General features: G+C 50.7%; 8 protein-coding genes across 8 annotated transcripts; 4 read left to right on the plus strand and 4 right to left on the minus strand.

Annotated features, from left to right (window-relative positions):
- Positions 1-135: 135 nt before the first annotated feature.
- Positions 136-636, minus strand: QC761_404330 (uncharacterized protein; the record flags this gene model as incomplete). Its single annotated transcript, XM_062878718.1, has 1 exon — positions 136-636. One exon carries the CDS (start codon positions 634-636, stop codon positions 136-138), a length of 501 nt encoding a protein of 166 aa, XP_062732850.1.
- A 626-nt stretch (positions 637-1,262) lies between these two features.
- On the plus strand, positions 1,263-4,182 carry QC761_404325 (uncharacterized protein; the record flags this gene model as incomplete). The annotated part of the gene is made up of 2 exons (XM_062878717.1): positions 1,263-2,511; positions 2,576-4,182. The coding sequence occupies exons 1-2, from the start codon at positions 2,037-2,039 to the stop codon at positions 4,180-4,182; spliced, it is 2,082 nt and encodes a 693-aa protein (XP_062732851.1). The 5' UTR covers positions 1,263-2,036.
- Positions 4,183-4,574: 392 nt separating this feature from the next.
- On the plus strand, positions 4,575-6,720 carry QC761_404320 (uncharacterized protein; the record flags this gene model as incomplete). The annotated part of the gene is made up of 2 exons (XM_062878716.1): positions 4,575-5,398; positions 5,455-6,720. 2 exons carry the CDS (start codon positions 4,575-4,577, stop codon positions 6,518-6,520), a joined length of 1,890 nt encoding a protein of 629 aa, XP_062732852.1. The 3' UTR covers positions 6,521-6,720.
- An 88-nt stretch (positions 6,721-6,808) lies between these two features.
- QC761_404315 (uncharacterized protein) lies at positions 6,809-7,801 on the minus strand (the record flags this gene model as incomplete). Its single annotated transcript, XM_062878715.1, has 2 exons — positions 6,809-7,512; positions 7,577-7,801. The coding sequence occupies 2 exons, from the start codon at positions 7,799-7,801 to the stop codon at positions 7,093-7,095; spliced, it is 645 nt and encodes a 214-aa protein (XP_062732853.1). The 3' UTR covers positions 6,809-7,092.
- Positions 7,802-9,113: 1,312 nt separating this feature from the next.
- Positions 9,114-10,385, minus strand: QC761_404310 (uncharacterized protein; the record flags this gene model as incomplete). Its single annotated transcript, XM_062878714.1, has 2 exons — positions 9,114-10,182; positions 10,264-10,385. 2 exons carry the CDS (start codon positions 10,383-10,385, stop codon positions 9,114-9,116), a joined length of 1,191 nt encoding a protein of 396 aa, XP_062732854.1.
- Positions 10,386-11,633: 1,248 nt separating this feature from the next.
- On the plus strand, positions 11,634-13,943 carry QC761_0072440 (uncharacterized protein). Its single transcript, XM_062872725.1, has 5 exons — positions 11,634-12,493; positions 12,558-12,606; positions 12,670-12,834; positions 12,905-13,272; positions 13,333-13,943. The coding sequence occupies exons 1-5, from the start codon at positions 11,978-11,980 to the stop codon at positions 13,870-13,872; spliced, it is 1,638 nt and encodes a 545-aa protein (XP_062732855.1). The 5' UTR covers positions 11,634-11,977; the 3' UTR covers positions 13,873-13,943.
- QC761_0072450 (uncharacterized protein) lies at positions 12,287-13,930 on the minus strand (the record flags this gene model as incomplete). The annotated part of the gene is made up of 2 exons (XM_062872726.1): positions 12,665-13,930; positions 12,287-12,438 (listed from the first exon to the last, which is right to left on the minus strand). The coding sequence occupies exons 1-2, from the start codon at positions 12,912-12,914 to the stop codon at positions 12,287-12,289; spliced, it is 402 nt and encodes a 133-aa protein (XP_062732856.1). The 5' UTR covers positions 12,915-13,930.
- Positions 13,944-14,118: 175 nt separating the features above from the next.
- On the plus strand, positions 14,119-17,864 carry QC761_404290 (uncharacterized protein). Its single transcript, XM_062878713.1, has 6 exons — positions 14,119-14,295; positions 14,360-14,520; positions 14,612-16,171; positions 16,234-16,311; positions 16,367-16,679; positions 16,732-17,864. Exons 2-6 carry the CDS (start codon positions 14,390-14,392, stop codon positions 17,476-17,478), a joined length of 2,829 nt encoding a protein of 942 aa, XP_062732857.1. The 5' UTR covers positions 14,119-14,295; positions 14,360-14,389; the 3' UTR covers positions 17,479-17,864.
- Positions 17,865-23,743: the final 5,879 nt, after the last annotated feature.

Consider the following 23,743-nt stretch of genomic DNA (forward strand, 5'->3'; position numbering starts at 1 on the left):
TGTGCAAAGGCTGAATTGAGACAGACAAAGCAGCAGCAGGTGAAGCAAGGCGGCTGGAACGGTGGTCTGAATTGCAGTAATGATGATACCCATTTGTTTGACGACAGGAGTTAATGGAGAGCAACGATGTTCCAATCACTGCAGTGCGTGCGGTCTCAGATCTTCTCTCACAAAAACAATCACAAATCTTTCACAGAGAACCTCGCTTTCGTCCCCAAACTCCTCAGGCGGCTTCCCATCGCGTAGACGCTGTTCAGTATAGAACTCGCGGTGCCCTTGTTTATATTCATCGACTGAACCCTCGGCCTCGGCCAGCGCAAAATCATCGGCGACATCTCGGAATTTGCAGACTTTTAGTTCGATGGTCTGCATCAGCGCTCCAGGTTTGCCGTTCCCATCCAGAATGACGGAGTAATCGCCCACACCCCAGCGCAGAGGGTTGGGAACAGGCCAGGAGGTGGTGGCTGTTTTCTTGCCTTGAATGGCCAGGGACAGACGGCTATCGGCAAGCTGAGAAGATGTGCCCCCAAAGTGAAAGACGTCCCTGGGCTGAGAGGAATCAAGAATGATGTGACGGCTGGCGAGATTGGCAGACGCCGAAGCCATGAATTCAACAATATCAGGTGAGAGGGCCATTTTTGAAGCGTGTATAAAGTGATGGTGGTGGTGTTCCCTCTCCCGGGGCTCTGGCTGACAACCCCCACAATACCGTAGCCCGTGCACACCCTGTCCTCCTTAAGGCAGCTTCGGCAGACACAACTCCCGCAGGTGGCAGCTTTCCCATTCAAAACCGAGCTGCTTTCCAGGTTTGAACAACACCCAGTCTGGCCATGTCAAAGTGTAGCGTCGAATGAAGACAGCCACAGCCTCCCACGCCGGCAACGGGATCGAAATCAGAAACAAAGCCGAGGCTTCCTGAACTCTACCGCATCCAAAATCGCAGCGGATGGCAGGTGAATCTGACAGCAGGTAGAGAGGAGATCTACAGGTGGACAAATTGGGATGGTAAAGTTGCATGCACCCGGCTTTCGGCTCGGCATATCTTGATTAGGAAGCTGCTGATCCCTCCTGATGCTCATGCTCGCAAAGAGTGCGGAGCTACGTTTCCCGTCGAGCGTGTGTTTGTGAGGTTGATGAGATAAGGTAGGTAGCCCACGACACGTGCGTCTGGCGTCGGTTGCGGGGGGAAATGCATGGCCAAGCGGTCAACAGCCTGGCTTGCTCCCGGCTCTGTCCTGCCACCCGGGCACTCCTTCCGGGTGGTCGTCTTCGCTTGCTCCGTGAATCACCTGCTGCATCTGGCAGGCTGGGATGACTGCACGGTCCGTCTGGCTCTGTGGCTCTCCACTCTGTGCCACCCGGATGGCATGATGTCAAAACTGGTTTGACACATTGCAAATACCCAGACCGCCCTGGAAACATGAAAGCTTTTTCTGGCGAAAGGGCAAAATAGCGATGTCGGCATGTCTACCTAGGCCCCCGGGTCCCAAGCATCCCCGCAGAAAGAGGGCTGCAGAATGGCTCGAGCAACCCCTGAAATCCCGTTGCACCTCTCTGGCCCAACCCAACGAGCTTCTGCTTGCGGATGAACACCCGCTCTGTTGAGCAGTTTGGCCAGCTTCCTGAACCGTCGTCCCTTTTTTCCCACGCGACAGAACAGTTGCATTATGCTGCCTGGAAACCTATAGCGACAGAAATCCCAACCCTCGTCACCACGACACTGAGCGCCGAGATCGGAACATGCCGACGGCCTCAGCGTGTTAAAGGACCAAAGATCGTCCCGATTGGCCATAAGCATGCGCCCTTTCGCGCCCTTTGGATCTCGCAAGCAGGACCTGGAGTTTGCGCAGCGCCCGATGGGTGCGGCTCCCCCCAACGGCGCAGGGTTGTTTTTTCCGTCTGCCGCCGCAGACAGCCCACCCAGTTCTTCGTCACTTATATCACACCTGCATAGGTGACCCCGGCGTACCAAGGTGGTGTTCTTCCCTTCTTTTTGGGGCAACTCGGCCTGTTGGGAGCTGAGCTCTGCCGCTGAGATGGCGTTGCCGGCTGTGTCCGTCCTGTCTGGAACCATGGCGTCGTTATCATTGTCATCAGAATCAGAATCGCCAAGTCGGACCAGATTGGGGCTGGAGCATCTTCCCAATGAGCTCTTGATCCCCATCGCACAGGTCCTCGTCCCAGCCCCTCCCCAGACGACCCGATTCGCCCTCCGTCCCACTGGCACTTGGGAATTCCGCGATGCCGAACATCAGTGGGCACACTGGCTGGCTAGCCACCGCAACCTGCTGGCTCTCGCCCAGACATCTCGACGCATGGTTGCCATCGCCAAGCCCTTGCTGTACCACACCATCATCATCCCTAACCCCAAATCCCTGGTCGTCCTATATCACCGTCTATACACTCGACCTGAAATTCGACCTTGGGTTCGAGAGCTTAGCTGCCTTGTCAGCCTGGCTGAGGAGAACACCATTCTAGGAACATATAGAGAGTGGGCCAACATTCGCGGTGGTATGTCGGTCTCTCATCACCACGGCACAATGCACAGTTCTGCTCACAAGTATTGCATGCACAGACGCCTGGGCTATACCACCAGTCAGCCATGACACTTCTATCGCTTCTGAACTGCTAAAGCGCGTTCTTCTTCACTCGGTCAACTTGCGCGACTTTCTTGTCGCATTCCCCGATCATGCCTTGACCGCAACCAGCTTGACTGAGCCGCAAGAAGACGAACCTGACCCACCACAGTCACATCATGATCAGTATCAACAAACTCAAGACCAGCAGCAGCAGCCGCAGCAACCACGGCGGGGTGCTTTTGTTCTACCTGTTTCCATCCCTGCACGGAGGGTTCTCCATCGGTATATTCATCCAGTCGGAGGTCAGGTCGCGTGGAGATGGTTTGACATTTCCTTCTTCTTTCCCCTGGATCGGCTGAGGAACTTGACTTCGCTGCGCATCTACTGTAACCGCGAAGACGGAGCCAGAGACCGATCCTTGTCCCGCATACTTGCTGACTATGCCGTTACGATCTTACCCCAGCTGAGACAACTCAAGACATTAGAACTCTGCTGCGATCAAGCGACAGTAACGTCATCCGTGGACAGCAAGACTCTTTCTTTGCCAGCCCTGCCTCAGCTCGAGACTATTCGGTTTTACGGCAGCTCCATACGGGAGCCAAACCTGGTGGCCTTTTGTCTTGCCTGCACCAACCTCCAGACGCTGGTTGTGCATTTTGAGGCTAGCTCGACAGATGAGGATCGGGAGGACTTGCCAGAAGGGAAAACGCTCAGCGAAGCCCTCAGAGAGAGGGCAGCCACCCTCAGGGCACTGGAACTGGTCGCATTCTCCGAGGGCCACTATCTTACTCGGGGCAGGGAGAGGCCGAGGAAACCCGAGAACCACCGGCTGATGTGCATCCCCGACCTGATCCACCTCGAGAGCCTCACGTTGGACTACCGCGGGGTATTTGGAACTCTGGGCATTTTGGAGGAGGACGATGGGGAGCGGCTGTGTCAGCTCCTGCCCGAGTCGTTACAGGATTTCACACTGGTGTGTGAGTGGGGCACGGAAAATGACTGGAAACAAAGTTATATGGCCAACCTGGACATGGTGCTGCACGGTGTGCAGTGCCTCTGCCAATCAAGAACCCGATCGCCCAACTTGGCAACCATCAGTTTGGCCATTCACTCTTGGCCAGCCGAGGGCAAGTTTCACCGCAGGTTCCGCAGGGAGGTGGAGGCTGTTAGACGGCGGTGTGCCTGGGCTGGCATTCAGTTTCGAACATTTGATTTGCTGCCTTCCTATCGAGACGAGGACGAGCCCGAATTTCAGGATGGTGATGAGGAAGCCGGGCCGGCAGGGCAAGATGAAGGTCACAGTGACGAGTGGGAATCAGGAGAGGAAACAGGCCCAGGGCCATCGAGGGCAGCTGCACCAGCAACCGGAGGAGGGAGCTTACTCATCCCTCCAGATGACTACGATTATCCAGAACTCGAAGAAGAAGATGAGGCGTCCGAATACTACAATTCGGGTGATGAGGAGCCAGATCCGGAGAGGGCGGCAAGGCGACCACCCACGTTTGAGGCATTCGTGGAGGAGTTGGGCGAAGACCATGGGCACAGCTTGGACGAGCTATTCTTTGCTTACCATGAGGACCGATGGGACCAGTATCTGTTCTGAGCTTTCGTTCGAGTCGCATTGATACCCCGGCTTTATATAGGCCAAATATGCACAGAATACCTAGCATGTTTACCTATTTTGCCTCGGTTCCAGCCATGTTTGGCAATGAACACGAGGTCTACAGAACTTCCATATGCAGTTGGTCATGATATTGACGTGAATGAGCTTGGCTTGTTGGTGATGTTGGGAAGTCTGTTGGTTCAATTTGGGTGAGAAAGTGGGGTGTAGAATGGTAGGTAAGGAGCCAACTGATGGATCTGGGAGCTGCTCCCACACTTGGCTCAACCAACTTACCAGGTACCTTATCTTTGGCCTCGACACACCCTTTACCTACACACGGAGAACCTCTTCTCTACAACTATACATAGTCTCAAGTATACCAAGCTATCACAATGCCCTTGCCATCCACCTCGCCGCCACATCTACCGCCCAAAGAACATGATTACATCATCATTGGCGGAGGAACGGCCGGCTGTGTGCTTGCCTCTACACTCGCTTCGGATCGCAACGTCAGCATTCTCCTCCTCGAAAAAGGCCACGAGCGCGACAATCTCCTCTCGCGCAACCCGCTCTTCTCTCAGAACTTCGAGTTGCCTGGACTCCAATCAGTATGCCGACTTTCAGAGCCTGTGCTTGGTACTCGACAGCAGCGGGCCAAGATATGGGCTGCTGAGGCAATGGGGGGCACGAGCAGGATCAATGGATCGTTGTGGACGAGGGGCATACCTGCCGGCTACGATTTCTGGGCAAAGGAATTTGGTTTGACAGAATGGAGCTGGGGGAAGGTTGAGCCATTCTTTAAAATGATTGAAGAGAAGGTACCGCGAAGGGAGCCGAATGAGGTTCTAGAGATGGTTGCCTTCGTGGACAAGACCGCCAGGGCTGTTGGACTGCCTCTGGAGGGCAATGTCAACTCGCCGAGGGCAAAGGCACAGGCGTGTTTCAGGATGCACCATACAGTTGATGAGAGGGGGACGAAGGCCTCACAGAACAGGATTTGGTTGGATTCGGAAACAGTGAAAAAGACACCAAATCTGATCATCGCCACGGGGTATACAGCGACAGCTTTGCAGCTCAACTCAACAGGCGCCAGGGTCGAAGGTGTATGGGTGAAAGATGCTACAGGGAAATACCCCGGCATGAATCTGTTCAAAGTCAAAAAGGAGATCATTGTCTGCAGCGGGGTTGTTGGTACACCAGAGCTCCTGATGAAGAGGTATGAGTTCTCACTCTGACTCTCCCGCACATGGTTATTAACTTTCCCTTTTCCAGCGGCATTGGTCCTCGAGATCAACTCACTCCTCTTGGTATTCCTGTTGTCCGAGAACTGAACCACGTTGGCCGCAACTTGACAGACCACATTTCATTTCCTATCATGTCTGAAATACCGCAAAATCACACCATACATTCTCTCCAGAACCCTTTTGTACTCGTCTGGCAGCTTCTGAAGTGGCTTATATGGGGCAAAGGTCTTCTGGCGGCCTCCAGCACCCCAAGAACGCTCTTCGTCCAGAGCAGCGCTATTGATGACACGTCCATGTCGATTCTCACCCGCAACCCAGACACAGGGCAATGCACAATGGACCCCAATGACACAGCCAACATTCCCAACATTGAGATCATGGTCACTCCCGTCAACACCTTCATGGAAGCTGTCATTCCAAACAAGTCACTTACGTCTTGGTACGCAACCCTCGTCCAGCCATTCTCGCGCGGCCAAGTCCAGCTTTCGCCTTCTCCATCCGGGCGAAGTGAGGACGACCCGGCCATCAAAATCATTTACCCCATGATGACGGACGAGAGAGATTGGGCGGTCATGAGAAAAGCAATGCGATTTGGCATGAGATTTGCGGAGGAGTTTGCCAACCAGTATCCCCACTCCGCTGTCTTGAGCTTCGCGCCAGGGATGGACCTCATGTATCTAGATTCTGTCATTGAGGCCAAAAGGGCCAAGGGGAAGACCAACAAGGCAGAATCTTCAGCGGGGGTCCCAGATATCACTGATCCTCACACCCAAATGTCTTCTTCATCGTCGCAACAGGTACCTCAGGGGTACAGAGGAAAGACTTGGCAAACTGTGACGGATTTAGAGATTGACGAGTATGCAAAACGGGTGTGGGCTTCTGCTCTGCATGCCACTTCGACGTGTCGCATGTCCCTTTCACCAGAGGGCGGCGTGGTGGATCAGCGGTTGAGGGTGCACGGGATTGAGAATCTGAGAATTGCGGATGCAAGCGTCTTTCCTGCCATTCCCAGTGCGCATACCATGGCGCCTACTGTTATGGTGGGGAGAAGGCTCGGGGAGATGATTTTGGAGGAGGCCGGCCGAAGTGGGTAAAGTTGACCTTACCACCAAGTCATTTTCGTCACCCTACTTTGCGGTACAGTTATTCTGTTTGGGGGGTAGTATGAATATCTATTCTGTCTTCAGATATTTATTTATTCATTTATTTCTATAGAAGGTCGTGAGAGGCTTGGCTGGATAAACAAGCTAGTACATGTTGTGGAAAACAAACCCACTTTCGCCTAAATCCAGCTTTTCACATCTTTAGCTTGAACATTGCGAGTGATCCAAGACAGCCGAGCCTTGGCCGTTCCCAGCTCCGTCTCCCTTTGCTGCTCAAGTCTCGAATTCAGTGCGTTGACAGACAACATGCGAGCTTAGCATCTTCATAATCACTTGCTGGAAAAGCGCAGTGCGAATAGGTAGTCTGAGGGAAAAGACTCGATATACCTGAGTGTGCTTAGCAAGAAGTAGCAGGCTAGGTACTTGGATGAAGAATCTAGTCTTTTATGAACCACCGGCCCTGGACATCCTCCCCAAATCAACTGGGCTCTTTCGGTAACCTGGAGCCCATGATGATCCAGCCTTAACTTGGAATGCCTATGGACATTCCATACATGGACATTTCAGCCCCAATAAGCCAGCGCCTGCCTTCCCAAGCTCTGCTGCCCAGCAGTATTGGCATGACACCCATCCGCCACCTCGCCTGGCTTCAGCACAAACTGCCCTGGATACTTGACATTCAACTCGGTATCCTCTGCCGCTCGCTTGGCCAAACTCTCGGTCAGCTCAGGACCCTTGCTACCGGCCAAGAAGCAGGTGTTGCCACCTTCGTAGACGGGTTGACCCGTGATGTAGACCTCTGCTGCAGGGGCGGCGTGCTGTCTTGCATTGGCAATGAGACGCTTAACCTCGTCGTAGGTTACCCCCTGCTGAGCAAAGATGCAAATCTGTACCCATACAGCAGTCGGCTTGCCGTAACGGGCGGCCTGTTGGTCGAAGAGACGCCACGAGTTGGAGTTGCTGTTTGTCCATGATTGGACAACCTGAGAGGCAGGTAGATGGAAGGTCAGTCTCCAAGATCAAAAAAGGGCCAAAACAACGACATACCATGCCAGAGGTTCCGTAGGGCTCCCATAGGCGCCTCCCCCCGACAGAAACATAGCCTTGAGCTACGTTCTCGGCCATGGAACACCCTATAAAGCCCAGAGTTCGAGTGGATTGACGGGCTTGCATGGCCATGGCGTGGTCACTGAAGACGGGCGAGGCGGTGGCGGTACCACTGAGCAAAAAGGTGCTCAATGTACCAATCAATGACTGCGAGCGGAAACGCATGTTGACACAGATGGCGGAGGAGAGCTTGTATGACTCGAATAGCGAAAGAAGGCCTGTGTGGGACGAATAGCTTGTGTGGGTTGATGGTGGGAGAAGAGCGAGCTGAAGGATTAGGTATTGGCCTTGTATTTATAGAGGGTGGTTTGGCTGTTGGTGATCTAGGCTCCTGAGACAACAACACCTTGAGGCGTCGCTTCACCCACTTCATCTTCCATCTTGCCACCAAGATGGCACATGCTCGGCTGTACATCACCGACACTGTCTCCCAAAACCAAAGGTATTCAAAGTCGATGGGTGAGAATGGTTGCCGAACTCGAAGCCGACTCGCTCTACGGGTTTGTTTTGGACCGAATGATACAGCTGGGAGTGTCGCTGGGTGGCACAGGAGGGTATCCCCAGTTGCCTGGCCCGCACAGCAAAGCCCTGAATCCGCGTATAGAACCATGCTTGTAACTTGGAAGCCTGTGAATTCGTGCTAGAATCTGACGGTTAAGGCTCCGATGCCATGGGAACCATGTGGCTTTTTGCTGCGGCTGTTATATATACAACTGTCACTGCTTGGCGTCGTTTGTTTGCCACGTTTTCTAGATGAAGACACAAAACGACAGCCGACGTCGAGAGCCGGGATGGGGGATGATACCCGTAACCGGACAAAACACATCGCGATGCATTTTTCCGGTTGATGGAGAAGTGACAGCCCCTTTGCCCGAGACGATGGGTTAAATTAGACAGCCTGCTCTGGCACCTTGCCTCTGCAGGCACACACATGAGGGGCAGAGAGGTCCAGTGCTGCCTCGTCTCGTCGTGATGCAAGCCGAGCCAGGTGAACCGCCATCACCACGCAAAAGCCGACCATGTCTGCCGAAAATGATGCTGATGGCTCGCGAGATTTATGTGAACATCTTGCACCTGAGACTCATTGTGCCTTTTGGATATTCTCATATTAAGTATTTTATTCCACGCGTTCAAGTGAGGCTTCTCCAGCAGAGCCACCTAAGTTGTTGTACAGATGTTGTAAATGGCTACAAATTCCGTCCAAACTGCGCTGCTGTTGCTCTAAATGTGATAACAAAACCCAATGACACCAAACACCTTGGAAGATAAGAAGAATCGCGAGCCATCCATGACGCAGAAAAGTTCACTCGCCAAAAACGCCCAGCATCCGCCTTTGCCCCCACGCGACCTCAATTCCTCCTCACGTCTACCTTTTACCGCCATGCCCGTCTTCTTTTATTTCACGCTTTGGTATCGTACCCTGAAACATGCCAACAGTTGCAGGGAAAAACAAAACAAATCACGCCCCAACCCCGCGTCACCTCGCTGGGGGCTTATCCAACACCTCGGCGCCCTTGAGCACTTTGCTCCGGAGATCCTCCACATGGCCGGGTTCTTTGTAGGCGGCCTGCACGAGCAGAGGTGTGAGGGCAGCCATCACGTTGTGGCCAAACTCCCGGTTCGTCAGGCCTTTCCTCCCCCAATAGTGGCGCACGAGATGTCCGACACAACCAGACCCGGATACTTCGGGAATTCCGTTGGCCTCCTGGCACGGCAGCATGCGGATGTATTGCGGGTGGGTTTCAATGCTGTAACCATCCAAAAAATCGTAGCGGACGTGGGTGCTGAAGGCAGCTTGCTCGTGGAACAAGGTCTGGGCCCATTTGGCGCATCCCTTGTAGCGCACCTCGGAGGGGCATTCGGCCCAGTCTTTGAACAGGCGCTGTGATTTCTCCCCGGCCTGCGCAATGATGAAGCCAGAGTTGATGTTGACCTTGTGCTTCTCCGAGTCGTCGAAGTTGGGCTCACCGGCGGGATCTTCTGCCATGGCCACAATGACGTCCCTGTCGATCTTCCAGTAGTTGAGCATCCACTCGAGCGGCACCTCGGGGGAGGGGAACATGGCATCGTAGTCCATCATGACGACAATGTCGTACTCCTTGAGGAGCTCCTTGGTGAAGATGACTTTGGACCAGTGGGGGGCGCGGTCGGCATACTGTGGCGCCCGGATGAACTTGTACGAGTAGCCGTGAATTTGGGCGTAGAGATAGTGGCTGAGGAAGCCTGCCGACGGACTGCCCAGCTTGTCCCAGGGTGGAACGCCTTCGCTGTAGAAAATGCTTCCCTCGCCCGCCAGGTCGCGCGTATCCACATCGAGGATGCAGATCCTCTTCCCCATGGGCTTCGTGTGAACAAGCTCATTCTGGGGAGGCAGCAACTTTTCGGTTCCGTCGAGGGTCACGAATCGGGGCGCCGTGATGGGCAGAATGAGCGGTTGCCAGAGCGCGCGAATGATGTCCGGGAGGCTGTCGAGGTTCGGGGGAGTATGGTTCGCCTGGCAGTCGGAATGGAATGGGCCATGGCTGTCGTCAAACACCACCTTGGGCCTGCGATTGTAGCACCCGTGATGGTTAGCAAAATGCCAGGTGTGGTGACGGGAGTTGGCGTGTGGGTGGTGGACAGCTTACATGCGCGGCTTGGGCAGCGACCCAGTGTACAAGCCCGACGCGAGGATGAGGGTGATGATGAGAACGGGGATCAGAAAGATGAGGCGACGCCATGCCTGAGGCATATTTTGGAAGGCGGCCATGGGCGCGCAGCGAAAGAGCGACAACAAAGTCGCAGACACGGTCGAATTGGTGAGCTGGCTGGCTGCGCTGCGCTCAGAGCGTGGCGCCCTGTGAGATTCGGGGCAGGCCTGCTTGGTGTGTGGACGTAGGTAGAGGATGGAGAATCACGCCGATCGGGTTGCTGTTGATCGCATTGGAGGGGCGGTTTGCGGTCAGGGCGGTGGGAGGGAGCACCAGCGGGGATTGGACTGATCTGATGGGAATATGGCGACGTTGATGCTGAAAGAAAACAAGGACGAAAAAGGAAAGCAAAAGAAAAAAAAGGCAAAAAAGAGGAATGATTTGACAGCAGCGAGCGATCGATTGAGCGACTCGATGGGGCTTGGGGAACGTGTGTGTTGGTTGGTTGGCTACCTTCCTTCCTTAAGGTACACGAAGGAACCCAACTCCCCTTCCCTCAGGGCAGTGTTCACGATGCGATGCGCGACTCGGATACGACCCCGCCGTAATCATTATTTTTGCTGTGGCCAAGCCAGGGGTCCAAACTGCCAAACGCAGTAAAAAGGGATGGCAAAACCCCCCATGTCTCCTGCCAAATACACTCAAATCCAGACCAGCCCAGGCCACCTGCACCTCTCCCGTCATCTCGCACTTCTTCTTTACTAGGTGCCTCGGGGCAGTTTCTGGGGCCATTGCTGCTGAGGCATAATTTTAATTGCCATCAACGATACGGCCGAACAGGCGGGCGGAAGTCTCGGCTTGGCTCTGGCGACAAGATCCATGTCGTCTGATGTTTGTGCCTCACAACCGACCTCACGACACAGGCCGCCTGCATCACTGGGAAAACATGAAACAATGCGTTTGTTTGTGCCCGTCAAAGAACATGGCTAGGCACCGTTGACTCGGTCGGTCGCAGAGCTGCCTGAGTGGCCGCCCAGGGTCCAGGCTCAACGCCCTCAACGGGGTGCCCATTGATAAGCACGATAAGGTAGCCGATGGATAAGGCTGCTCAGGCGGGCGCCATGCCCATGGCAGATCGCATCAAAGTGGAACCTGGAACTCTGACGCGACCAGCACGGGCCATATCACTTCTTATCAGTGATGGGATGAACGAGAAGGCCATCCTGATCAGTGTGACACCGCATACTGACTGCATTCACATGATGTGTGCGACAGTGAGAGTCAGCTGTCTGTCTCTTGTCCCCGAGCGCAGACGACAGTCCAAGGTCGACACCTGCTGGGGAAAGCGGGCTTGGAAGGCTGGTGCTGGGGCATTCGGCTCGGGATAAGGAAACCATCCCGAACTTCGGTTGGGTGTTTGACAACCAACAAAGAAGACCGAAGCACGTCAGTCATTCTGCCGCGGGAGCTGGGTGTGTAGTTGGTCAACCTCTTAAAAGAAGTAGGGGTAATGGCCCAGGCTTTGCCACTCCCGAGGTCATCCTTCCAGGTTGATGATTCTTGCGCTTTTACCATCGGTTGGATTCTTCGCGTCTTGCTTCTGGCTTTCTCTGCTCGTGGTCGTTGCTGCAACACAGGCAGTTTGATTGTATCACTTGTGGAGCTGCATGCAGGCTGTACCTTTGGTTGATAACGTACCTCTGCAGGAAGAATGAGCGTCGGCCACCAGGATGGATCACCGCCGCCATCCTCATCTCCATGCTCTTCCAGAGCCCCGATTTCGAACTATTACCCGATAGGACATGACCAGAAGCACCCTGATGACCGATACCGCCTTGAACAGGATCGGAGCTCTTTTGAAAGTCAAGGGGTGCTTTCGCCGTTGCTTCCTGGCTCTCCACACGCCACCGCGCTTCGCAGCAACAGCATTGAGATGCAAGATTCGGGGATATCAAGTCTTGAAAACGAAAGAGAGGCGCAACGTATCAACCGAAAGATGGATTTGTACCTGCTCCCCCTCCTATCGCTGCTGTATTTGTTCAACGGCCTCGACAGGGGGAATATTGGCAATGCGCAAACCCAAGGCTTCACGCATGACATCGATGCCCTGCCGGATGATCTCAACCTTGCAGTGTCGCTCTTTTTCGTCACCTTTGTCCTGTTCCAGATGCCCTCGGCCGCAGTGGGACAATGGCTGGGGCCGAGCACGTGGCTGCCCATCATGATGGTACCCAGTCCTCTCCAAGTTCTGTTGTTATATGTATACCGCCAAGGACTAACCACTCGATCAGCTCTGCTGGGGCCTCATAACCACGATTCAGGCATTTATCTGGGGAAAAGGTACGGGGCAAAAAGAAACACGAGAACCATGGCGCTGACATTGGCATTGATCACGTACTCAAGCGGCTCTGATAACGACTCGTCTCCTCATCGGTGTCTTTGAAGCTGGCTTTTACCCCACATGCATCGTTTATCTTGGCTCTTTCTATTCCCGGTTCGACCTGGCCACGCGGATTGGACTGTTTTATGGACAGTATGCCATTGCATCTGCCTTCTCGGGGGCCCTGTGTACGTTCGCCCTCAACCCACTCCCCGACACCGAAGCAGGACGGGGCTGACATGGACTGACTGCCACCAGCATATGCCATCTTTCAGGTCTCCCATGCCTGGCTCAAGCCATGGCAGCTTCTCTTCATCATCGAGGGGGTTCTCACCTGTGTGCTGGGAGCGGTAGCATGGTTGTGGCTACCAACGGGACCTAGAGGCGCCTGGTTTCTGAGCCACAGCGAAAGGCAGTTTGTGGTGGACCGAGTCAATGGCGTGGAACCCAATGCTGCCAAATACTCCAGCCTTACCCGGCGGGATCTGGTCGAGACGCTGAGGGACTGGAAACTGTGGTTTGTGCTGGTGTTCAACATCTGCGCCAGTGTGCCCGTCACGGCTTTCTCCGTCTTCCTCCCGCTGGTTGTGCAGGGTATGGGGTACGAATCGGTCGAGGCAAACTTGGTATGTGACAAGAGCAAAGGCAAGAAGCAAGAAACAAGCAGCCTAACTCCTTCTACATAGATGTCGGTGCCGCCAGCGGTGTGCGGGGCGGTCGGGCTCTACCTGTTCGCATCCAGCTCGGATCGGCACAGGGAGCGGGGATGGCACATTGTCGGAGCACTGGTGGTGGCGCTGGGGGGACTCGTCGGGGTGGTCGGATCGGTCAGCAACGCAGCCAAGTATGCGTCGCTGTGCGTGTTTCTTTTTGGCAGCTACGTGCCGCCCCCGCTCACCGTGGCCTGGCTCAGCGGCAACACACCGACGGCTGGGAAGAGGGCGCTGGTGGTGGGCGCGAATGGGCTGGGAAACCTGGCGGGCGCCATCGGGTCGCAGCTCTACCGAGCCGAGTATGCACCCGGGTACAAACTGCCGCTGGTGGTGACGTTGGGATTCGTCGGTGTTGCTCTCACCGGTTATGTGGCGTATCGTTACACACTGCGGGCGGTGAACGCGCGCAGGGCGGCCATCAGGAAATCGAAAAGCGCCGAGCAGATAGAGGCCGAGCGTGTCGACTCTGTCAGACATGCAGACCGCAAATGGGTGTTTGTATACGACCTGTAAGGCAACTGGAAGACCTGTACAGTCAGTACATACAACACAGGTGGTGGTAGGTAGCAGAATTGAACACCCCCCTCTCCCCACACCCCCCAACATCAGGCCGCGGACATGTTGGTCAGTTCCGCGGGGTGCTGCACTGAGGTGTCACTGCGTTATCATTTATCACACTGGCAGCTCTCACCTATTTGTGCCACTGGCCGTAAGCAGGGTCTGATTGGTCCAGGACTGGCATCGGCGCAGACTACCCCACCCCCCTCAACCGCAAGTACCGCCCGGGTTGGGGCGTAACCCACGCATCCCGCACGTCCTGATGGTCCCCAAGCCAAGAAGAGTGTCGTCTCCGCAGCCCGCCTGGGAAAAGCTCCACCCTGGGCGCCCAAGCCCCCAGGAAACACTCAAGTCCACCTCTCCTCCTCCACACTGCGGGTACGTTAACCTGGAAACTCTCTCTCCTCCATCGTAGCTCCCATCTCATCCATCGGTGATCCAGTCAGTGATCCATGGTCATTTTATAACCACCATGCCGCGGCAATCGAAACCGCCTTCCACTTCGACTGGAAAGAAGAAGCCCGAGCTGGTCGACGGCCGCCTGCCCGTCAATCCCCGCAGAAAAAAGGTTTTGCCTGAGGAGAGGAAGCGGGTCTCCTCGGCGTGAGTTTGTTCACTTCTTTCTCTCTCCTCTCCTCTCCTCTTCTCTCCTCGCGCATTTGTCTAACATTGGCCCCGTGCCACCGCTCCAAAGTTGTAACAACTGCAATGTGCGACGGGTTAAGTGCACTGGGGAGACACCGTGCCATCAGTGCCGGACCACAAACCGCCAGTGCAAATATCCCGAGGTCGTCCCCAAGGTCACCGTTCCAAAGCTGCAATGGACAGCCTTGACAGCCCTCCAAGCATGGGCCCCGCATGCAATCGAGCTGAAGCGTCAGCTCGAGGCCGGCGAGCTTGTCCGGAAGATCACTCATGAGGATGGTCGGGTAGAGTACCAGCCCGCGAGTGAGCTGCCGCCGCTGCCCGAGCTTTCACATTTCCAAGACGAGGTGCCGCCTGAAGACGTTGTCAATGCTGAGTCGTCACGGCCGGCGTTACCACCAGCCCCGGCACCGCAAACAGCGGCACCACTGCCACAACCACCAACACCCCGTCAGCAGCAGCAGCAGGAGCAGCACCACCACCACCTCCTCCTCCTCCTCCAACAACAACAACAACAACAACAACAACAACAACAACAACAACAACAACAACAACAACAACAACAACAGCAACAGCAACAGCAGCACCAGCACCAGCAGCACCAGCACCAGCAGCACCAGCACCAGCAGCACCGGCAGCAGCACCAGCAGGAGCACCAGCAACATCATATAGCGGAGCACCAACACCGGGAGAGGCCGCCGCTGGGTGAATCACCGCAAACTGGGGACAAGCGGGACAAGATTCGCTCGGCATCACCCTCAACTTCATCCATCTTGAGTAAACGGTCGGACTTTTATCTCAGCACCAGCACTGGCTTTGATCCTCGAAGTGATGAAGGACGCATGCTGGCCGACTCAACTGGCACAAGTCGATATTTGGGGGCGTCATCCGGAGCAACATTCCTTGACAACATCAAGAACATGATCACCCTGACCACCCCCTTAGCAGCCCTGATCTCCAAGGGGCCTGAGCACATGTTTTCACAAACTACTGGAAGGTACCAAACCGACGATTCCCGTGCCTTGCTTGGGCCCCCGTTGATGGACCCAGTCCGACATCTACCTCCAGCCCCCGACATGGCCAAGCTGCTGGACGAGGTCCGCTACTTCATCCAAGACGGGACCACTGACGACTTGTTCCCAAGTGGCGGCATCATGTTCTGGTCGTTCCCGACCTTCACTGATCTCTCGGCCCTGGGCACCGCTCGTCGAGACCGAATCGTGACCGCTCATGGAGAGCAATATCTCCAAGTGCCCCGGGATGACGAACAGCGAACCCCGCTCGCACTGACCTTTGCCGCGTTTGCTTTCAACAGCCTTCTCGGCCTTGCAGGCAAAGACTCTCGCGTCAATGGCCGTCTGGGTGAAGACTTCTATGCCACCTCGCGCCATCTGCTGGGAGACCCCTGGGACTTTGGCACCTCCACCATCAAGGAAGCCGCCGTCATGGGCCTATTGGCGCTCTACCTTGTTGAGATCAACAGACGTGACAATGCGCATCTCTGGGTGAAACACGCCATGCACGTTTGCGAAGTTCGTGGAATCCATCGCGGCTACACCGACGATGAGGCCGAAGTCAGAACGTTTTGGACACTCTACATTATTGACTCGTATGCTCCACGGCTCCTTTTTCTCGCATGACGCTGGAACACTTCCACTGACACTCTTCCAGGTGGCTGAGCTGCTTACTGGGACGCACGCCATCGATCCCGGATGATGGCATCTCACTTCGGCCCCCCCGAGAATGCCCGTAAGCGCTCCCATGTTCTCTTGCATTGTGATGTCCTCTCACATCTGTCTTGTAGCCATTTTCCATCTCCCGACGGCCTGAAGGCCCATCTGGAACTGTCCCGCATCACTCACAAGATCATTTATAATGGCTTGCGCAGACAGTCAGATGGCAAGCAGCCCGAAGAGCGAAGGGCCAGGGCGGAATCCCACGTCAAACGATCCCTCGAAAGTCTGAAAAAATGGCTGAAGGCCCTCCCTCCTGCCCTTCAAATCCCCCCGGATGCCCACACAAAACTGCATCTTCCCAATAGCTTGACGACCGAGGAAGTTCCCTCCGGGTTCGGTCGCGATCGTGCATGTTGGTCACTGCACATGTCATACAATCAGGTAAGTTCTCATTGACGACAAGACTTCGCAGTTGCTGACACTCTGCCATCAGCTCATCATCCTCACCGTTCGTCCTGTGATTCTAACAGCAGTGCGTAAAGCCATTGCTAGCCTCGTCAGTACAGGGCAGATGTTTAATATCTACGACAACGCCCTGGTGGAAGAGATTCGCCGGTGTACCGATGCGGCGCAATCCAATCTGCGCCTCGGATGGCTGATGCGCCAAAACAGCCCGCATGGCAGGTTGCTGGTGCAGGATCTGCACCACATTTTCAATGCTGCCGTCTTCCTCACCATGTACCAGCTCGTCTTTGTTAATGTTCGGACGCAGTTGGTGGCTGATATGGACTGGGCCATTGATGTCTTCAAACAGGAGCAGGAGACAGGCTGTGCATATGCCAAGGATTGCTTCGAGGTCCTGGGCGACCTCAGGTTTCTTGTCAGCGAGCTACGGGACTGGATTCATAACCAGACCGAGAAGGAGAAGCTCTGGGACGACGACGGGGCGTTGAAGAATTATCTGGGCGCCATGACGGCGCCTCGCAACAACAACACTTCCAAGACAGACCTTGGTGCAGATGTGCCGATGCATGACGTCCAATTCGAGGGCCGCCCCATCAAGCAAGCCCACGGCTTCAAGAAGGGGTACGCAAGGAGGATCTGGGACACGTTAACGTCCTGGCTCTTGTTGGAGGACAACTCCAACGAGGGTGATGGTGGTGGAGAATGTTTTGTGTTTCTTTCCAGTTCCAGTTCAGATACCAACTCAAACTGTTCGTTCCCCCCCGGAGGATACTAGTACAGAGGTCAAGCGATGCAAGCCTTCTTTTTCTGTCTTTTCAGCGTTTTCTTTTTGGACTTTTTATATACACCTCTATATATACGGTGGTTTGAGTCACCGTGGTTCGTTCCTCTACCGGACGCCATGCAGAGAAAAAGGGGGCCGTGACGGGCACATTATTTTGTTTCTTTACCTTACGAGTAATGAACGATTGACGAATATTTCCGCAGCCTTTTAGGGTGAGCCATGAATATGTACCCGAGTATGTCGCACCGATATCATTCTTTCTTTTGCGTAACAGGGCGAGAGGTGTGTCAGCAACTGAGTCGCAACTTGGGTAGATAGCAGAGTTCTGTTTTAAATTCTACCGCATCAAGGTTATGTCAACTATGTTACAAGTCCCCAAAAATGTTGCTCTCTTCCTTCACCAGATCTTGCACCTGCTTTGCAATGTTTGTCACGGTCCATTCGCCTTTTTCGGCAATGTATGCGTCGACCAAGTCACCAGAAACCCATTTGAAAAGAATGTTCTTGGTGGTCACCACAACCTGTCCTTTGTTGAAACTGTTACCCTTCGGAGTGGCTTGAAGCAAGTTTTCTGCCCCGTTCCTCACTCTCTCGGTGTTGAAGGCGGCCCGCCAAGCTCGTGTAACCTGGAACGGGTCGCTATCTTCCTCGGATGAGTCTTGCGATTGACGCTATCCTCCAACAGTAGTTTTCGAAGCAACCTATTGTGGGAGATCTTGGCCGTGTCCGTTAACACCACAATCTTGGTGGTTGATGACAGGCACTTTGCCGTTAGAACAGCAGATAAGGGCCTGGTCTTGTTTACTAGGGCGCCAGAGGGCGAGAGACGTTCTGAGCCGATAAGGACCATATCTACCGCTGTCTTTGGCCCAGACCTGGACAGAGAGGCAATTGAGGCCGAGGTATCGGGTACAGTGTAGTTTTGTGGGGTCTTCCAGAGGATTGAAAAGGCGCTAAGAGAGAAGAGGAGAGGGAGACGCCTTCAAAGAGCGGTCAGGTATCCATGACGTTGAGGTCAATGGTGTACTGGGTAGAGATGGAGGATAAAACGGCCAGGATGGTGGAAGAAGACGAGAGGGTGAGGATCGAGAGGCCGTCTCTGCCGAAAAAGGACGAGCGAATGTATGACACAAACGAGGTTGTGATATCACCCAAGAGCTGAGTCGTAGGAAAGAGAAGGGTGTTGTATGGTAGACAAGACCGCCATTCTCAGATCATGCGCAGAAGTGTTGGAGTCCGCATCAAATTAGGCTTTGATCTCTGATAATCTGGCCAGGAGAACGCTTGTTACGGCTGCTCCCATGCTTGGCCGCCCATTTTTGGAGAGATGCCAGCCTGCGGTGCGGATGAGGTTCCAGTCCAAAATCTCGAGCGAGGCTGCAACATCATGCAGGGTCTTGACTGCCATGGTGGCAAGCTCTCTAGCTCCGCTCTCGTGATCAGTGGCCAACTTGGTCAACCCACCGGCCAAAACTCCAGCTGCCTGCGGCCCAAAGTCGGCTTCAAAGTACACCCATCGGAGACTTTCTGCAAGCTTTGGAACGCCGTTGAGAGACGGGTTGGTAATGGCTTCGTCAGCATCATACAACCCCACCCCTCGTGTTCCCAGGTCAGTCTTAATGGATTGTTTGTCACCAGGATTGCGTAGGCAGAACATGGACGGAAAGATAGTCCACTCCCGCTTGACTGTGGAGTCACGGAAGGTGTAGCTCTTATCACGACGAAGGAGTACAGGTTGGAGGGTGTAAAGATTGTCCCGTCCGAGATCCAGCGCCATGCTGCATGAGCGACGATAGGTCATTGGGTTCGATAGTCTGACAAGGCCTGGATATCAGGGCTTAGAACAGTAGTTAAATTTGGTTAATAATGTTCAATGGCCTCGAAGTCCTCAACCAAAATATAAATAGATGTAGAAGATAACATGCATTATAAGCGAGTGCACCATATAAGCGAGTGCACCACTTTTTAAGCGACGCGCCATCCTTCCACACAACATCGACTTTTTCTACACAACCCAATATACCTCCTACTTTAAAGGAAGCATTGGTAATCCTAGCCCTCGAAGCTCTTAAAAAAGATAAAAATTTTAGCCTACGAGCCGCAGGAAAGATCTATAACGTCCATTATATGACTCTTTTACGACAACGCGCTGGCTAACCTGTAAGGTACAATACTACGCTTAACTTACGCTGGCTTATAAATTCCGAACAGGAAGCTATTATTTAATATATTATTAAGCTATATACGCGAGATTTTTTATTAAAATTACGTAGTGTAAAAAATATACTTCATTAACTATTATACGTACGTAATGCGCCTCTTATTAGTAAACTCTAAATATATAATTTTATTAAACGTTAATTATCATTCCGTACGCGTTTGATATATAAATATAATTATTAGAGGGCTAAATATAAAAATGTAAAGGTTATTACCGAATAGTTTATTTAAATGGTGAGAAAACACACAAAACAACCACAACACCACAAATATACCCTCAACAGGGCTCTGAATGAACACACCTGCGTGACAGTGGCTCGCTCGCAGGTCGCACTTCACGTAGGACAAACGAAAGACTCTGTGGGCTCGCAGGCCATGCAGTAAGCACCGGATTGGCCTAATCAGAGGGCCAGAACTGCCTGCACGCATGCAAAGCGCAAAAATACGAAGAAATAAAAGTCGATGTTCTGTCTAAAATAGAATATCCGAAGCAGACCGCTTATATCCATGACCCCTGAACCCCCGAATCCTCAGAGAGCCCCACTTCCTTACTCATACCCTCAGGCCTGTGGCCGCACCCCAAACCAATGGACCTTGTGCTAAGCTATAATTATAGTGATTATTCCGCTCATTCCTAATAATTATAATAATCGCTATAATCCTCCGTAGCTCCTTATTAGTTATGCTACCACGATTACTGTGTCTCCCTAGTCGGTTGTCTATAATCGCGTATCCTTATCTTGATTGGTCCTACTAGCGATTAGCTGTGCATCTTGTGCCACGCATATGGTCCGTCCTGCCCGTTGGCTTAACTGTGATATATAGCGTTTTATATAAAAAATAAGTATCGATCATTTATCCTCGATGATTACGAAAGTTATTACTTAATTAAATTAAACGCTACTATTAATAAAATAATATTATTATACTTTATATACCTTTATACTCCTCTTACTTTTTTTAGTTACTTGATACTAATTATTTTAAGTTATTAAAATAAATATACGGCTATTAAACCGAGGGTTTAATATATATATATATATATTAATTATCTAAATAAACTTGAGTTCCTTTATACTTTCCGCAAAACCTTTTTTTACCTTTATAACGGAAAAAAAATATATAAAGTAATTTTATAAACATTAACTTTATATTATATAATTTAGAGAAAGTATTTTTTAGGTTAAATATAATGCTTCATACGTTATTTTCTTAAGTATTTTAAATACTATAAAACTCCCGAAAAGCTCATTTATAATTAACATTTATTAAAATTTATATTATTAATTATTGAAATATTTTTCTATCTTTAATATTCATTACGATAAACTAATTTATTAAAGGTATAATAACTATAATATATTAAGTAGCTCTCTTTTAGGTAAAGGTATCTTCGCTCTGTAAAGTAAACGAGGTACTAAGTAAGCGCCGGAGAGCTAAAAAAACACGTGTACGGCTCGGAGGATCACTTACTGTGCAAGATGCACAGGATCTACTAGACCAGAAGGCCGTGGGTGGGGAGGTAGTGGAAGAAATACAGCCGGATGGCGGTAGTGCAGGGGGGGCTCGTACGACGGTTCGGTGCTGTAGTTTGTGCGGCAAGCCTGGCCATAACGCGCGCACTTGCCAGGAGGCTGGGGAATCATCTGATTCAGCCGTTTCTGATGTAATTGTAGTTGCTTCCTACTGTTGTTGCGGTATAGTTGAGAATAGTTGTTGTAGGGTGGTGGAGACTGTACGACTCGCTTATATGTACGACTCGCTTATCATGCACGTTATACGTTATCATGTATCGGAAATGACTCAGTGAATCTTTACCGCCATCGACCACGACTCGTTCACTGGTCTTTCCGGTGAGGAAGACATTGAGTCTCCGGCCCTATCTGGATTGGACGCTGATCTAACGTATATTATAAGCGAGCGACCAATATAAGCGAGCGACCACCTTTTTCACGCGACGCGTAACCTCAACCTCAACACTTTATTTTCTTAACATTCCAAAATGCCATTTACTTCAAAGGAAGCCCATATAATCTTAGCCCTTAAGGCTCTTCGAAATAATAAAAATATAAGTATATTAGTTATAGCTAAGATATATAACGTCGATCGCAGTACGCTTAGATACTAACGCGCCGGCCGGCCTATACGACGCGATATTACGCCTAAATCGAAAAAGCTTACTTAATCCGAAGAGGAGGTTATTATTTATTATATTATTAAGCTATTTACGCAAGCTTTTCTATTAAAGTTACGTCATATAGAAAATATAATTAACTAATTACTATATATACTCGACGCGTCGCCTATTAGTAAGCTTTAAATATATAACTTCGTTAAACGTTAATTATAGTTCCGTACGCGTTTTATATATAAATATAATTATTAAAAAGCTAAATATAAAGATCCGAAGGTTATTATTAAGTAATTTACGTTTATACGGAATACTAAAGCTAAATATAGTATTATAAATAATAATATTTATAACTTCGACGAAATTAAATTTATAATAAGTATTATTTTTATAAATATATTAATTATAATTTCGAACGGCTTTAGTAAAGTAAAATTAATTTAGTTTAATAACCGTAAGTAAATAATAATAATTTAAAAAGTTAATACCCTTAATTAAACTATTTTACCCTTTATTATTTTCATTATATAATATTATTTTATTAATTAATATACTAAATATAATTTATTATTTACTTAACGTATTATAATTATTAATAATAATTAAATTATTAATCTAGTAAATTTAAATTAAATTAAATATTTCGACTATTATATAACGTTCCGTATAAAAAGTAAATACCGATTATTAATCTTTAATAATTATAAAAGTTACTATTTAATTAAATTCGAACGTTATTATTAATAAAATAATATTATTATATTTTATATATTTCTATATTCCTTTTACTTTTTTTAATTATTTAATATTAATTACTTTAGGCCGCTAAAATAAACGTACGGCTATTAAATCGAGGGCTTAATATATATATATATTAATTACGTAAATAAATTTAAGTTTCTTTATACTTTCCGTAAAGTTTTCTTTACCTTTATAACGTAGAAAAATATATAGGGTAGCTTTACGGATATTAACCTTATATTATAGGATTTAAAAAAGGTATTTTTTAAATTAAATATAAAGTTTTATATATTAATATTTTTATTTTTAAGGCTAGGTACGGTACTACTTTAAATATTTTAAATATTATAAAATCTTTAAGAAATTAATTTATAATTAACGTTTATTAAAACTTATATTATTAATTATTAAAATAGCTTTCCGACTTCGATATTAATTACTATAAACTAATTTATTAAAGGTACAATAATTATAATATACTAGGTAACCCTCTTTTATTTAATGAATGTTTCGCTCCGTAAGGCTAATAAAGTACTAAATAAACGCCGGAAAGCTAAAAAAACACGTGTACGGCTCGGAGGATCACTTACTATGCAAGATGCACAGGATTTACTAGACTAGAAGGCCGTGGGTGGGGAGGCAGTAGAAGAAATATAGCCGGATAGCGGTAGTGTAGGGGGGGCTCGTACGAAGGTTCAGTGCTGTGGTGTGTGCGGTAAGCCTGGCCATAATGCGCGCACTTGCCAGGAGGCTATAAAATTGTCTGATTTAGCTATTTCGGATGTAATTATGGTTGCTTCTTAGTATGGTTGTGTAGTAATTGAGGATAATGATATAAAGGTTTTGAAAAAGTGGTCGCTCGCTTATATTGGTCGCTCGCTTATAATATACGTTATCGTTTTTCGACCTTTTTAGTGGCAGATCGTCGTGATTCGTGGATTTGGTTTGGATCAGGTCATGGAAGGCATATTAATTAAGTCCTTTTGTTGGCTTGACCTGCGGACATGATAAGCGGCCAGGCCCTATACTAGGGGAGTTCCGGGCCGGTGTAGAGGTTCCGAGGGTGGGTTCCGGCCGGCGCCTTGGTTGCCAAGTTTGACTCAGGTTGCCAGTCAAGTCCGTGATGCCCCAAACTTGGCTGACCTGCACTGACTTATAGCCCAC

This window comes from Podospora bellae-mahoneyi, chromosome 4 (genome assembly GCF_035222275.1).
Source record: "Podospora bellae-mahoneyi strain CBS 112042 chromosome 4, whole genome shotgun sequence".
Classification (NCBI taxonomy): Eukaryota; Fungi; Ascomycota; class Sordariomycetes; order Sordariales; family Podosporaceae; genus Podospora; species Podospora bellae-mahoneyi.